At 43.0% G+C, this 14,867-nt stretch overlaps 1 protein-coding gene across 1 annotated transcript in view; it reads right to left on the bottom strand.

The window, feature by feature from the left end:
- RYR3 (ryanodine receptor 3) overlaps positions 1–14,867 on the bottom strand; it is a 331,058-nt gene that overhangs the window by 93,258 nt on the left and 222,933 nt on the right. Inside the window, exons 47-52 of the mRNA XM_015595855.2 lie at positions 12,725–12,894; positions 10,169–10,389; positions 6,352–6,442; positions 4,537–4,677; positions 3,166–3,329; positions 1,024–1,102 (exon numbers count right to left, since the gene is read on the bottom strand). Coding sequence (XP_015451341.1) covers positions 1,024–1,102; positions 3,166–3,329; positions 4,537–4,677; positions 6,352–6,442; positions 10,169–10,389; positions 12,725–12,894 — 866 coding nt within the window. The remainder of the gene's footprint in view (positions 1–1,023; positions 1,103–3,165; positions 3,330–4,536; positions 4,678–6,351; positions 6,443–10,168; positions 10,390–12,724; positions 12,895–14,867) is intronic.

Here is a 14,867-nt window from a genome sequence, read left to right as displayed (position 1 = left end):
TCTTTCATTTATGCATTGTCTGTGGCTGCTTTTGTTGGCAGAGATGAGGAGTTGCAATGGAGACTGTCTGGCCCACAAAGTCTAAAATGTCTACTTTCTGGCCCTTTACAGAAAAGTTTCACCAACCCCTGCTCTCACATCGTGAGGTATTAGCCCATTCTACAGTTACAATGATTGCTGTGATTGTCAGCCCCCAACAGGGACCATGAGAGGATAAGAGTTGAGGCCAGACCAATATACAGGCTGGGCCAGTGGTACAAGGTGTTCCTTCTCCAGGGCATACTGCATGGAAGTGATGAGGTGATTTCTGTAGGCTTGCTGTGGGGCTGGCCCCCTGTCCCCTGCTGAGGCTGAGCAATGGCCCCAACTGGCTGCCCACAGGAACCCTGGATGTCTTTGGCACATTCCTCTCACTCTGCCTGCCAGCAGTAAAGGGCTGGCAGAGCAATTAAACTTATTAAGCAGGCTGACCTCATGTGGTGAGGAATTTTAAACACCAGATGGAAGGGCTTATTCATAAGGGAGTGTCTGGGGATTCTACCACTGCCTACTGTAGGAAGACGTGTGTCCTCCCTTCCTACAATAAAATCCAGCTCCCTGGCAAAATGCAAGGCTAAGGCTTTCAATTTCATTTTCCCTTTTCCAAAAAGAAAAAAAAAAAAAGAAAACATTCAAAGAAAAAAGTTAATAAAAGCTTCCTGCCCTGCATTAAACGTTTATGTCAAACACACGCAAGCACGTGTTTGGATGCTAACTTCAGGAAATGCAACGTTGAGAAAGAAGTTAACACCCCCAGAACCTATCATTTTCTTGAGAAATACAAGAAATAGCACCACCAGCTGCCGCTGCCTATTTCTCCAACTTCCACCAACTCTAGGAAATTGCTGCTCAGAAATAATGAATGCTCTTGGCATGGCCAGTCTGTCACTTAGACAAATTAGGCAGATTTCCAGGATTGGACCCTTTAATGTTCTGGGGCTGTGTTTTTCCCCTGACAATTGTCAGTTGGATGCTAATCCCTACCTTGTCGCAGGCCCATTTATCATGTGAATGCTCAGCATACTTGGTGACGATGTATTCCAATTTTTCAGGCACGGGGAAACTGAAATGAGGAAAAAAAAAAAAATTACAACCTCCCTAAACACGTCAGCTGGATGTGCTGAAAAGATGGCCAGAACCGACAATCAACCATCAGAAGTTGGATGTGATCAACCTGCCAACCCAAAGCTGAAGCTAGACTCCAAACACAATGAACTTCCCGAGGTGAAGGTGTGGCATATCCAGGCTTGGTCACAGGCACACCCACGACTCATCAGAGTTTGGCTCTGCAGGAGGCTCTGCTGCATAGGTGGGCTCCCTCCAGCTGCTCATGGCTCCTGAAGAACCATTTGGCTCCTGGGCCAGATCTGTCTAGGTTATACAGGGAGAATCCCTTCATCCACAGACACCAGCCCGTCATCTCAAGGCTGCAATCTGGGAGTGGCGGGATGGGGAGCTAGAGGACCAAATGTTATAAAATAGTGGTGGTCTACCTTTATAAGCTCAGTGACTCGTATTTAAATACTAGAATTTTAGAAGTATAATAGACATCTGTTGTTTCTCTTAGTCCAGCAGTTTTGGTCCCTTCTGTTGGTTAGAGTGCCTCCGTTTTCCTTTAAGGAACAAACCTTGCATTGCGTGCAATCTTATGTGAATTGTCTCTGAGAACGGGCATCTGACTAGGCCATGTGGATTCACTCTTCCAGGTATTCGTATCTTGAGAACAGGGCAGCAGACTCTTCAAGGGGATTCATCCAATGGGGACATCTGAAGATTGTCCATTTGGACACTCTGCTTTGGTTCCTGTCCTTGCTGAGGCCGGGTTAGTCAGCCCTTCACTAGGTTTTGATAATGACCTCTTCTCCTTGCAATAAGGTCCTTTTCTGCCTAAGTTAGCCAGAGTTAGTTTCTATTATTCACATTACTTGAAGAGGCATTCTGATGTCAGAGGTATATGCAAAGAAATCCGAACTCTCAAAATAACATAGAACCACTCATCATCGGCACCCAGTTGCTAGACATAGCCTTGTATCGTAACGTTTACAAAATCACCCAAGTTATTATACCATTTGTTATTCCTCAGCACAGTTATATTTTCACAGGGTGAAGGTGTATAAAGTCAATAGCTCCTTCTCTGTGGCCCCAGCTTGGCATTTTACCACGCCCCTTAGTGCTTCCTTATAGCAGGTTCAATTCAGTTTCCCACCACCCCTTCAGCTCAAGGCTCCGTCTGATGAAATGTGTACTTAATTTTCCCAAAGATGAAACTTACATGTTATCAAAGCTGACAGCCCCTGGGAAAGGCTCTCATTTAAGTACCACTGCCACAAAACACAAGTTCAAGGGCTCGTATAGGACGTCTTACTCTCTCTGCTCTTGCTAAAGCAGTTTTGGAGCTCTTCACTTAAAATGCACCAGGTGATGAAGATTGTATGCCCCATGGCACATAATCATAACTGGAGCAGAACTGCCACCAGCCCAAACTGAGCACATCTTTTGCCTATGGCCTAATTACCACCAGTGAGGAATGCTGGAGAATCAGAGGGAGAAATTAAAGGTGCTGTTATAGGTTTATTCCAAAGTTCCAGCATCCCTTGGCATGGCAAAGAGCAGGCCCAGTCTCTCTGGTAAGGACCCCATGCTGTTCTGCCATCACACCCTGAGGCCTTGCTGGGGCTCAGCTGAGTATTATTTACGGAGTTGTTCTGATGCTATTAAGTTCTAATGGCATCAAACTGTACAGCCCTAATTCACAAAGAGTGAAGATTTTGTCAAAAAACTCATTAATAAGTTAATTGCCTCATTTGTCAAGGTGGTTCTCGCAATGCCTCAGGTGACATTTATTTGTGGAGAGCATCCATCTCTTATAATAAATAAACCAACCCCACCCTTTAAAAAAGGCCTAGGACATAATAAGACAGCATATAATCAGATATGAATTGATTAATCCTTCAGGAATTGGGGACAAAATCCTGTGCCTGATGTGACCTGTAGTGTCAAGGGAAATGAAGAACAGTACTGGCTGGAGGAAAAGAAGGACACTTAAATTTCTTGCTACCTTCTGAGAGAGAAACACCGGCCACTGGGCAAAATATAGGAGCAGCTTAGGGATGATCTTGGACTCACTTCATGGTGTTGATAGGTTTGGGGTCAAAGTTGCCATCTGTATCCACTGAGATCTGCTTCTCCAGTGTGGCCGAGATTCTGGTATCTAAATAATCTGGTGGCAAGGCCCCAGCTATAGCACTGAGACAAGGCAGGGCCATTCGGAAAAGGTCTGGGTCATACTTCTGTAAGGAAAAACAAAGGCCATGTTAGTACAGAAACCAGAACCACGGCCACCAGGCAGAACCAGTCACCAATTAGCTGAGAAAAATAAAGTGCATTCATTTGTCCAGCTTAACCAATGTAGGGAATATGTAAGCTCTTTAACACATTCTCATGGAAACTGAGGGATCCTTGGAGGAGGACATGACAACCTATAAAGCTCTCAAGTCATTATTTGCGTTAAGTTGAAAAATGTTAAGGTTTAAATCAATTTCTCCTGAATAGTTAATTTCAAGAATATCTAAGGGTTAAAGTGGTTCTCACTAGGCCAGTAATGTCTATAAGCCTGTTTGCCATAGATGCTTATAGAAACTGACCCACCCTGCAACTAGAGAGGGCATAGGGAACTTTGCCAGGCCCCTCATGTGTGGATATCATCAACGGACTGCTCAGTAACACACCCATTCTCTCTTGAACCCAGCCAGGAAGGAATTTCAGTCATATAACATGGGGTTAGGGACAGCTTTTGATCTGCTCATATTAGACCAAAGGAATACAGGAGTGAGGACAATTTAAGTGCAAGTGAATAAGCTAAGCGCATGCTCCAGACTTGTATAAGAAAACAAGATCTACTCATTTTCTACCTTTAAAGCTGGTGACCTCAACAGTCTACATAAAATGGGTTAGGGGAAGTGAGAGCAAGTCTGAGAGTTGGTGATGTATTTCAACCAGACAGTAGAGTAAGGGTTCAGAGGCCCTCAGCCTCCCGCATCCTCCTCCGATCAGTGGCTATGAAGGACTTCTCTTACTGTGGCTTAAAGTCTTCTGGAAATCCCACATCCAACATCAGAGCAGATGTCAGGACTTCTCCTCTAGGCTTGACCCTGGTAAAGGCTAGCTAACAGGGGCCGCAAATGGAGGTGGGGAAGTCATCAAGACTGAACCCAGGAGATAGTTTTGAAATTGACTCTGGTCATTGCTCTCCCCTGTATTAGCTTTGTGGGTCTGGCAAGTTATTCAACTGCTTTCAGACTGTTCCTCACTGGAAGGTGAGGATCAGAGTAGTTCCTATTTTGGGGAGTTGAGGCAAGGATGTATGTAATATGCCTGTAAAGTATTTAGCACAATTCCAGCACATGGCAAAGGCTGAGTAGAGATTAGCTATGCTTCTTCGTAGGTGCTTGTGTCACTGAAGGCCTGCATTTTTTGTTCAAGAAACACTGCCATTACCTTATGAGAGAGGGAGTCAAAAATCCCCCAGAAGAGCTTTTCTGTCAGGTGTAGTTCTTCTTCCACAGCGAGACCATAGCTCCCCCATCCTGAAGGCAGACAGTAATACTTCCAGCACTGTTCATAGTGATTTGTCAGAAGCTGGGACGTTCAGAACAGGATTGCATCAGTGGGATGAGGTAGAGACGATCCGCAGGCACCAATGACATGCAGGGAAGAATAAAACAGCAAGCTGCCATCATGAGGCTGAAACCAGCACTTCAAACGGTTGGGTTATCTGTAGAGAGGCCCTCAAACACCACTGGGAATGGTCTGCTTTCCTGCCTAATGAGTGACAGCCGGAGCTGAATCTGCCTAATTAATCCTTGTGCCTCCTAACGTGCCCCTAGCAGTTACTGAAAAATGGAGAAGAACTATTTCTACTCTAAATGAGAAAATCCTACCTACTCAGAGTTGTCACTGTGTGCTTTTCCAGCCAGTCAGGAATGGGAAGAATTTCTTCAGAGACCTTTGCTTATAAATCTGGAAGATGCTGGGTAATGGTGCTATGGGGAGGGGATGGTGGGTCATACTTTGTGGGTCTGAAGATTTTCTCTACTTTGATTGCTGCCTGTGGGTTTCCTTCCCTTTCTCGTGAGCCTTCTGATGGCCGAGCCATGTTACAGCAGTTCCACTTATGGCCAGGAGAGGGCAGAAGTACACCGCCAATGTTCCCATCCCAGCAGGGGGGATCCACAGCCTCTAAGAAAAATGCCTGAAGACTTAAGTAAAACTGAGCTTATTGAGGGCTACTGATGATGCCTCTTTGGGATGCAGAATCCAGCTGACAGCACAGGCCTGCCAAGGATATAATGCCAAGTTGAACTTTGAAAACGGTGGTTTTCAGCTACGGTACTTTTTGAGATGAGACCTGGGACCATTAATGTTAGAGAAACAAATGAGCCCGTGGATGGCTGTGGAATCTCTGACAACGTACAAGCTGTTTTCTGCCTAGTACGGAGAATGAGAAGTGAACTAAAGGCTTCTGGGAATTCTGTTTATCCCAGTAAAGTGATTCTTGAAATCCTTGCTTGGACTATTTCTGAAAAGAAGGAAAAATTCTTTAAAATCACTAGGAGAATTTTCGGGTGTGGCTGGCCATGGCTGACACTTTTGAATAAGCAAATATAGCAGGTGCCTCAGAGGTAAAAGTTAAAAAAATACTACCCTCTTGTACGGGTAGCTGATTCAGGTGCCTTCCTATCCAGGCCAAGATGCTTGCAGTGCTAGCGATAAAATGTTTGCAATTTATGAGAAAATCAGGAATGAAGCAACAACAAAAAGAGACAGAGAGGGCTCTGTGGCCTTCCTTTTCATTAATAAGGAAAAATGTAAAAAAACAGAAACAAAAATGAGGATCTGTAACAAAAGAAATATAGTACAAAACAGTATGGAATAGAAAAGGGAAATTTTAGTTTCTGTACTCAAATGAATAATCACGGGGCTGTCAATGCTTTTTGAGGTCGAAAACATTCTGAAAACCTAATTAGGGGAGGAAAGCACAAAATCCCTCACTAACTTCTGCTAAATAACAAGTAGTTGGTGGATAGCAATTAAAGAAAATTGGAGCAGTTAATGAATCTAGAAAATTTACTCTTTTCAACCTGGACACTCAAGAAAGGGTTTGATTTTGTGGATTGACTTTCATTAGCTCTCAAAGGAGTAAAACTCATTGAACATGTATTCTGCTCCCCAGATTGTGAGGACATCACATATTTTTACAAGGCAAGTTTCCTGTGCCATGGACTGTATTTCTGTAATAATAGACAGGTTTACCTTAAGAGGCATTTTGCAGTATTCGTTGAGTTGGGGCACATCAAAAACAAGACGTCGCAGGAGCTGCTGTAACATGGAAGGCCTCAAGTGACTGCAGCATGGGGTAAAAAACAAAAAATAGGAAAAAAAAAATAAAATGAAAAAGAAAATAATAAAAAATGAAAGGAACATTCAGCAATACCCAGATATTATAACTAAGTCTTAAAACAATTAGCTTCTAAAACACAAGATCTTGGGTAAAACACAGTCGATGAAAAAACACTTTAAACACTGAGTGTGGTTAAAATACAGAAAGAGAGAAGTGTGGCTAATGAATTGAGGTACCTAAGGTTAAATTCCAATCACCATGTGACAAGGTGTTCTAGGGGCTGTGCACATTCAAAATATAGCCATGGATTATGTGCAAAGAATGTAACAGAAAGAAGAGTCAAGTGCTTTTATAGCCATCTCCACGGACCAACCTTCTTGAACTCTGCAAAGGGTGAAGCCAGAGTTGACCAGCTGCATAGGTGGAATCTGTGGCCACCTACTGGTGTGATCTGAAGAGAACTTTAAGGCCTCCTGAGTTACTATCTGATCCCTGAAATTCTCATTATTGGAATCATTTCTTGGATTAAGGCTCTGTCTTCAAAAAACACCTTTAAAAGGCAAATGCACTAACTAGTTAGAGAACAGTTTATCCAATTATTGAAGAGTTCCTGGCCTTGGTATTTTGTGCAAGTAAATTCTGAGACCGAGAAAGGAAAGATAAGCAATACTGATTTAACCTTAATTTTCGGATTGTCAAACTTTTTAATCTTTTTCGATTTTTTTAAAAAATAATTTTTCAGTTATAGATGATATATAATATTATATTAGTTTCAGGTATACAACATAGTGACTAGATATTTATATACCTTACAAAGTGATCACCCCATAAGTCTAGTACCCATCTGACACCATACATAGTTATTACAATATTATTGACTATATTCCTTATGCTGTACTTACATCCCTGTGACTGTTTTTAGAACTGACAATTTGTACTTTTAATCCCTTTTACCTTTTCTCCCCATCACCCCAACTCCCCCATCTGGCGACCATCAGTTTGTTCTCTGTGTTTATGAGTTTGTTTCTGTTTGTTCAATGTTTTGTTTTCGAAATTCCACATATAAGTGAAATCACATGGTATTTGTGTTTCTCTGTCTGACTTATTTCACTTAGCATAATTCCCTCTAGGTCCATTCATGTTTTCACAAATTTGATTGTCAAACTTCTTAAAAACCTGGTAGAACCTCTGGATATTCTCCAGAGAAAAGTGCCCATATGCATATCACACAATTTGGCGTGTAAACTCAGTTCATGAACCCCTGAATCCCTCCCACAGATGCCTAAGGAGCCATGGAGTCAAGTTAATAACTTTGATGTTTAAGTGTTAGAATGCCAGGAAAGGAAGCCCTGGAGGCGTCTATGATGAGGCAAGTGGACATGAATGGAGATGGACAGCAAAACTCATCTGTTTCTTAGAGCTGGTCTTATGACAAACAGCCCTGGAGGGAAAAGGGTCAGCCAAGGTACACAGGAAGTAAGTGGCCTTGCTGCTGACTCTAATAATTATAATGCAAATTCCTTAACTTCTCTCATTATTGATTAGCTTTTTAGTAATGTCACCTAAGACTGACTAACTTGGATAAAATCAAGGCATGAAATCTCTATTAACTGCTGACTTATTAAAAATAATGGCATATCTAGTTAAGTATCAGTCTGCTGTGTCTAGAGCTCAGATGGGCCAGAACAAGAGTGTGGAAGCTCCAACGAATACAACAATAGGGCTGTTAGCTACATCTTGGTTTGATCCAAAATTCTAATTTCCCCAAGGGTCTGATTCCTTAAAGGCATTTGCAGCTAATATCTGTCTCACCAATATGACTTTATTCCTAGGAAATAACTTAAGTTGGGAGATGGCTCCTTGACTGTTCTGGTCCCTAAGATACCTGCTGAGTTCAGATCCAGCAAAAGGCAGAATAAGGTCCGCAGCTGCCCCTGATACAGTTACCGGCCAATTACAGAATCATTGCTGATAGGAAGGGCTTCTTTTTGTAAACCCATTATTTATTCCCTCGCTACCACTGAGAAGAAAAGATTATAATGGGGCCATTACTCTTCCTTTTCAAGTGGCAGAGTGGAAACCCTAGGTACCTTATTGATTCCTAGAAGCCTGTAAGTGCATCTACCCACCTTTGTCTCTTTCAAGAACAAAAAATTCTAATGAACTTAATTCTCTGCCAGCTATAATAATCTTGGAATGAATGAAGTAGTGTCAGAATATAGGCCCTGATTTTGGTAGGGGAGCTCAGAGAGAAACCCCTTTTATCGGGCCTTGGTGGGTCCCCCTCCCACCTTCCATCCCCCATCCTCCACGCAAACAGTATTGAATAGTGACACGGCTTATCCCCTAAAGTAGTCAAAGTCTGTAGGCCTTAGAAAATAGAAAGAGCGCAAATATAGCTGTCTGATGTTTTAAAGGGGCCAATCAGTTGTGTTTTTTTTTTTTCTAGGTAGGCCTAGCCCCTCAACACCTAGTCATCTCTTGTGTGATTAGGACCCAACTTATTTGACAAGAATCAGGACCACACCCAGCTGGCAGCTAAAGTTGGCTGGCCTTGTCTCCAGCATAACCTAAAGCAGAGAGTCTCAACCTTGATCACCTTATGAAACTACCTAGGGAACTTCAAAAGCTGGAGGCCTGGGTCCATTTGCTAAAGGTTTGATTTTGGGGGCAGAGGTGTGGCCTGGGCACTGGGATATTAACTAGTAGCTCCCCAGATGATTCTAGTACACAGCTAAGGTGGAAAACCACTGGCTTATTGTGTTTTTTTTTTTCTAGGTAGGCCTAGCCCCTCAACACCTAGTCATCTCTTGTGTGATTAGGACCCAACTTATTTGACAAGAATCAGGACCACACCCAGCTGGCAGCTAAAGTTGGCTGGCCTTGTCTCCAGCATAACCTAAAGCAGAGAGTCTCAACCTTGATCACCTTATGAAACTACCTAGGGAACTTCAAAAGCTGGAGGCCTGGGTCCATTTGCTAAAGGTTTGATTTTGGGGGCAGAGGTGTGGCCTGGGCACTGGGATATTAACTAGTAGCTCCCCAGATGATTCTAGTACACAGCTAAGGTGGAAAACCACTGGCTTAAAGCAGGAGAGCCTGGTCCTGGGCCAGCTGCTGCGACCTGCTACAGGAAAGCCTTTTTTCCTCTGGCCCTACCAGACTCGAGCTAGCTTCTTGAGGAGCTAAGGCTCCTGGGGTGACTTTGCCCTCTGCCCTTGGTTGGCTCTAAGGCCTGCCTGCACTGGTGAAAACTATTCGCCTTACTTCCTCACTGGGACTGGAGAGTCCTTCTCTCAGCTTTCAGGTCTGTGAGGTCCAGGGGTAGGTTGCTTGACTTCATAGCAACCCACCCCAGGCTCTTAGGAGCCTGGCCTCGGAGTAAAGGTCCATTCACTTAGAGGAGAAAAACTTGCTTCTGGCTCTAAGGAACTAAAACATTTGTTCTTAATCTGAATACTTCAGGCCTGACAGTCTCACTTCCTGTTCACCAACCCTAAGGGCTAGAGCCTGAGCTGTGACCCCTACTCTGCCCACAGGGATTAGAAAGAGCCTGTGGCAACTAGGGGGATGGAGCACATCCTAAGACATGTTTAGGGGACGGCTGGTGTATGGCAAAGGCTTGGAAGCTTCCTCAGACTGGGTTTGCCAGTTTCTAGATGACACGATGAAATGCAGCTGGCACGGATGCACACACAGAAGCGAAAAACATGGGAGCGGGATACTTACTTGCAGATGGCAAGCAAACATTCTTCTATGGTGTCCCTCTGAGCTTTGGTGAGGGAACGTCCCTTGGAAAGCCTGTATATTGTCTGCAGTGTAGAATCGATCAAAGAGGTGTAGTGTTCTGTTCCAGCAAAGAGAGGGGCGCATCTCGTGAGGAGCGGGAGCACGGCGGAACACACATACCTATTTAGCGCCAGCACGGCCTCTGTGGTGCTCAGCGAGACCTGGGAAAGGGCGTTGGGACTCTGGTCAATCCCTTGGGGAATGGCAGCAACGCTTACCCTGTGTGCTGAGCTCCCATCCAGTGGGGCAGGGACGTGCACACTTATCCATGCCTCACAGTGACAGATGGATCGACATTGTACCTTCTCAGTACAATAATTTCCCTTTTGATTTTAAATAATAATAATAATAATGATAATAATAATTTAAAAAAGGTTAAAAGAGAAACACAAAATCAAAGGCTGGTTGGTCCTGACTCATTCCAAATGACCCACAAACATTCGTTCCCTTCAAAGAAGAATTTTAAACCCTTATCAAAAATCAGCCGACGACCAGTCTAACCCAACATCCTTGATGTCTGCAAAGCCCAACTGCCGAGCTACTGCATTATATTATTCTGGTTTTAGCTCTCTTTTCTCACCTGATGGAGACTCACAAGTTGTCCTCTTGTGATTTGAGATTATTAATGGTTATAGGCCAAGCAAACTCTCATACTCACTAGTTTTGTGACAGTTTTGCAGAAAGTGGAGCTCTGACCCCTATCACCTAACTTATGAGCATTGTAAACAATTGATAGTCTGATAAGTGACATGAGGGCAGACCTCACTAAAGGGAACCTAATTCTGCATGGGAAGAAATGTACAAGGAATAGAAGCCTTGGACCTTCTCTAAAACTTCTGTACTTCTCACTCACAATGTTCTGGTTCACTTAGACAGACTGGATTCAAGGAATGCCTGCTTAGTGACACTAAATACAGCCAAAGCATATAGAACTACCATCTCTGAAAACTGCAAAACTTTAATAAAAGAAACTTTGAGACCCACAGAGATGAAATATTATTTTGTGATTATCACAGTAATTATATCTATAACACATTTTCTATAACTTATAATTTGATAAACTGTTTTCTTTGAACTATATGCATTTCTGAGTATTCTTATTATCAAAAGTTTGTCTTCTAGAAGCTTGAGTCATCATCCTGAGTAACATAGCGAATCTTTCACATTTATCACTTGAACGAGGTCGTTAAAATGAGGAAGGACAAGAGCTTCGATTCCAGTGGCTTAAACATTTTCAGGAGAGAATGCATAAAAATACGTGTGCCGAGGAACTGATCATCAAACTTTGGTTGTAGGTGGTGCTTAGACAAGCATGCTAGATCTTATCTGATCTATAAGAAAACTGAATGCTTTGATCAGGAACCTTGGGAATGTCCCACGAATTAAAAATTATTTTTTAAATCAAGCAATTTATAGGAAAGCTGAAAACAAAATCAGCTGTGGAAGCATTGTTTTAATTATCCAGGAGGATCACATGCCCCTAACACCTTTACAGAAATACCATCTGTTAGTCCCAAGCCATAGACAGGGATGGAGCTCTCATTTAGATTTGGACTCGTCTTGCTTTTCATTTTTAGATAAATCATCCATTTCTGAGTAATCTGTTCAAATGGAATCCACTGCAGTTACGGTACTATCTGACATCCTTCACAGAGCTCAGGCTGCTATCTCTGTTGGACACCAGGTGGAGCCTTTGAGAAACTTTATGACTGATCAAGAAGGCATGCCTCTGGCTCTTTGAAAATAATCCTAAACTGGCAAAATGTTTTTAGACTTAAGCTGATTTAATTTGCCTTTTCTCCTTGGATCTACCAGAGTACTCTTGGTACTCTGTCTCTCTGCTTAGTCCTGACCTGGAGCATCAGGCATCTATGCTTTTTAACTCCTGGGGTCTCTTGTCTTAATGCCTGTTGATGTTGGATCACTCTACCCCATACTTGACTTCCAAACTTGGATTTGCCCTTGGCCTCCTGTCTTGACCTTGTCATGTCCTGAGCTTCAGGCTATCCTTCCTGATGGTCAGTGCATTAAACTTAGGGAGTAAGAGTGGGAAGAGTATTTCCAGCATATAATGCTGCCATAGGCAATAGAGCCATAGTGCTCACGTGAGGGTGATTTTGTCCTGCAGGAAACATTTCGTTAAATCTGGAGTTGGTTTGGGGGGTGGTGCTACTGGAATCTAGTGGGTAGAGGCCAGGGATGCAGCTAAATATCCTACAATGCACAGGATGGCTTCCCACGACCAACAGTGCCCATGTTAAGAAACTTTTGAAATAAAGCTGGATTGAATATCCGAGGTCAAGTTTACCTCATCTAAGTATCTGGTCCAATAAATTAAGATCTTCCATTTCTTGGTGCCTCTCTTTGTTTTCTCATCCTTTAAAGCAAGCTACTAATATGTAATTAGTGAGTAGATAAAAAAAATCACTTCTGAATCCAATGTTACTAATTTACAATGGTGGGAAAAATTTTTATTTTCTTATTATAGTCACTTACTGTATCTAGAGAGGCAGAGGCTCTTAAGTCCGGCAAAAATCCAACCTCCAGCAAGTGGAGCAGAAAAGCTTGATCCTTAATGCCATAAACGCGGTCCAAGAACAGCACCATCGGTGCCTTGTGGTCAGGGCAGAAGTTGGCCGCCATATCTGGCTCACTCACCGACCCATCTGAAAGACACACAGAGAATGTCACTTCTCTATCTTTTCTATCTTCACAGTCTCAAAGGCAACACAGAGTTTGCCTGTCTATGGCTTGTTCTCCTAACGAGCCACAGGAATTTTGGAAATAATGTAAAATTGTGCTGGATCTAGCTTATGCTGGCTTGAAAGAGCTGATGGTTAAAATTTCGGGAATTTTGTGAGCCCGTTGATAGACATGCCCATTATTAAAATTTCCAATTAAGTAAACTATATTTTAAAAGGTAATAAACACTCAAAATTAATTACTTCATAATCGTTTTACTACAGATTATACTCCTGAGGTTGTTTACATCTATTGTATTTGCATGTTAGAAACACAATATAATGATGTGTTACGTGCCTTCTCTTTCCAACTCTGTGCCCAGTGAAACCACGTTGGTACTTGAAATCAACCGTGGTGAACATTATTATTTTTGGTATGTTAATAAGTGTTTTGTTCTCAGTTTGGGAAACACTGAGTTCAACATTTTTTTCTATACCATGTTTTCTCAGAAGCTATAATCTTAATGCGCTTGATGAAGTTACAAAAATGTGGTATTTTTGAAGGTAGCATCGCCAAGATTGAGGAGTAAGAGACCCTAGTTTCCATCCCCCACAAAGATCAACAATTAGATTGTTATCCATGAACAAAAACAGCACTGGGAGAGCTCAGGAGTCCACTTATTAAACTTCCTTAACACAGTGGAACAAAAATCTAAGAATAACTGCACAAAACGAGAAGGAAGAACAGCTTCATTTTGCCTGCATCATTCCATGCCCCAGGCAGTCACTGATCAGTACCAAGAAGGGACTCATCAGCTAGAAAGAGTTCCTCCCTCTGGTAAAGGGAGAGTGGGGTGAATGATCAGCTTCTCTAGGCTTTCAGGGCACTACATGAAGGACCCGCTTTGGTTCTACCCATCCAGACACTGGTAAAGCTGAGATGTCTAGAGATGGCTAAGAGCAAGAAAAGAGAGCAGGGGCTACCTATATCAGTCATGCGGCGAGAGCCAACATGGTTTCCAGTGAGCTGCTCTGCAAAGGATCTCAGCAGCTTTCACCATTGAAGAAACCAACAGCCAGCAGAGCTGCCATGCGACCCAGGCAGATTTCACAGGTTTTCGTGTTTGCAGATGCCCAGCTGCCTCAGTCTCTCTCTACCCCCAGCCCCCTCACTGCCAAAACCCAGGATTTGCAGTGGCAGCCAGTCCTGGTCTCTGCAGCTGTGGGAGTTCAAGATGCCAGCCTAGATCCTGTGGCTAATACCCATCACTGTGTGTAATATCGGGAACTGACTACTATTACTGGCCTTTATTGCCATGCACACACCTGTAGTGAGACCCTGAAGTCACGGGAATGCATACCAACAGCCAGGGCCCCCATAGCTGTTTGTGGACCCAGCTCTGGCCTTGTCTTCCTTCCAACAATGAGTAAAGAGACCACATCAGTAATCAAAAATCTTCCAACATGAAAAGCCTAGAACCAGGCAACTTCATAGGTAAATTCCACCAAATATTTAAAGAATTCTTACCAATCCTTCTCAAGCTATTCCAAAAAATTGAAGAAGAAGGAACACAATCTCATTTCATGAGGCCAGCACTACCCTGATACCAAAGCCAGGTAAGGATACTATAAGAAAAAAAAGCTACAGGCCAATACCTCTGATGAATATACAGCTGATCCTTGAGTAATGCAGGGGTTAGGGGCACCGATCCCCCTGTACAGTTGAAAATCTACACATAACTTCTGACTCCTCCAAAATTGAACTAAAGTAGTCCCTCAGTATCCACGGGGGATTAGTTCCACAATCCCTCACGGATCCATAATATCTGTACACTCAAGTCCCTTATACAAAATGGCATAGAATGATGCAAACAGTCAGCCCTTTCTATCCATGGGTTTCCAACTGTGGATCAAAATACTGTCCATGGTTGATTGAATTCGTGGATATGAAACCTATG

This window comes from Pteropus alecto, unplaced genomic scaffold (assembly GCF_000325575.1).
Source record: "Pteropus alecto unplaced genomic scaffold, ASM32557v1 scaffold86, whole genome shotgun sequence".
Lineage (NCBI taxonomy): Eukaryota > Metazoa > Chordata > Mammalia > Chiroptera > Pteropodidae > Pteropus > Pteropus alecto.
The sequence above is the reverse complement of the archived record's forward strand: the minus strand, read 5'-3'. Positions and strand labels throughout refer to the sequence as shown.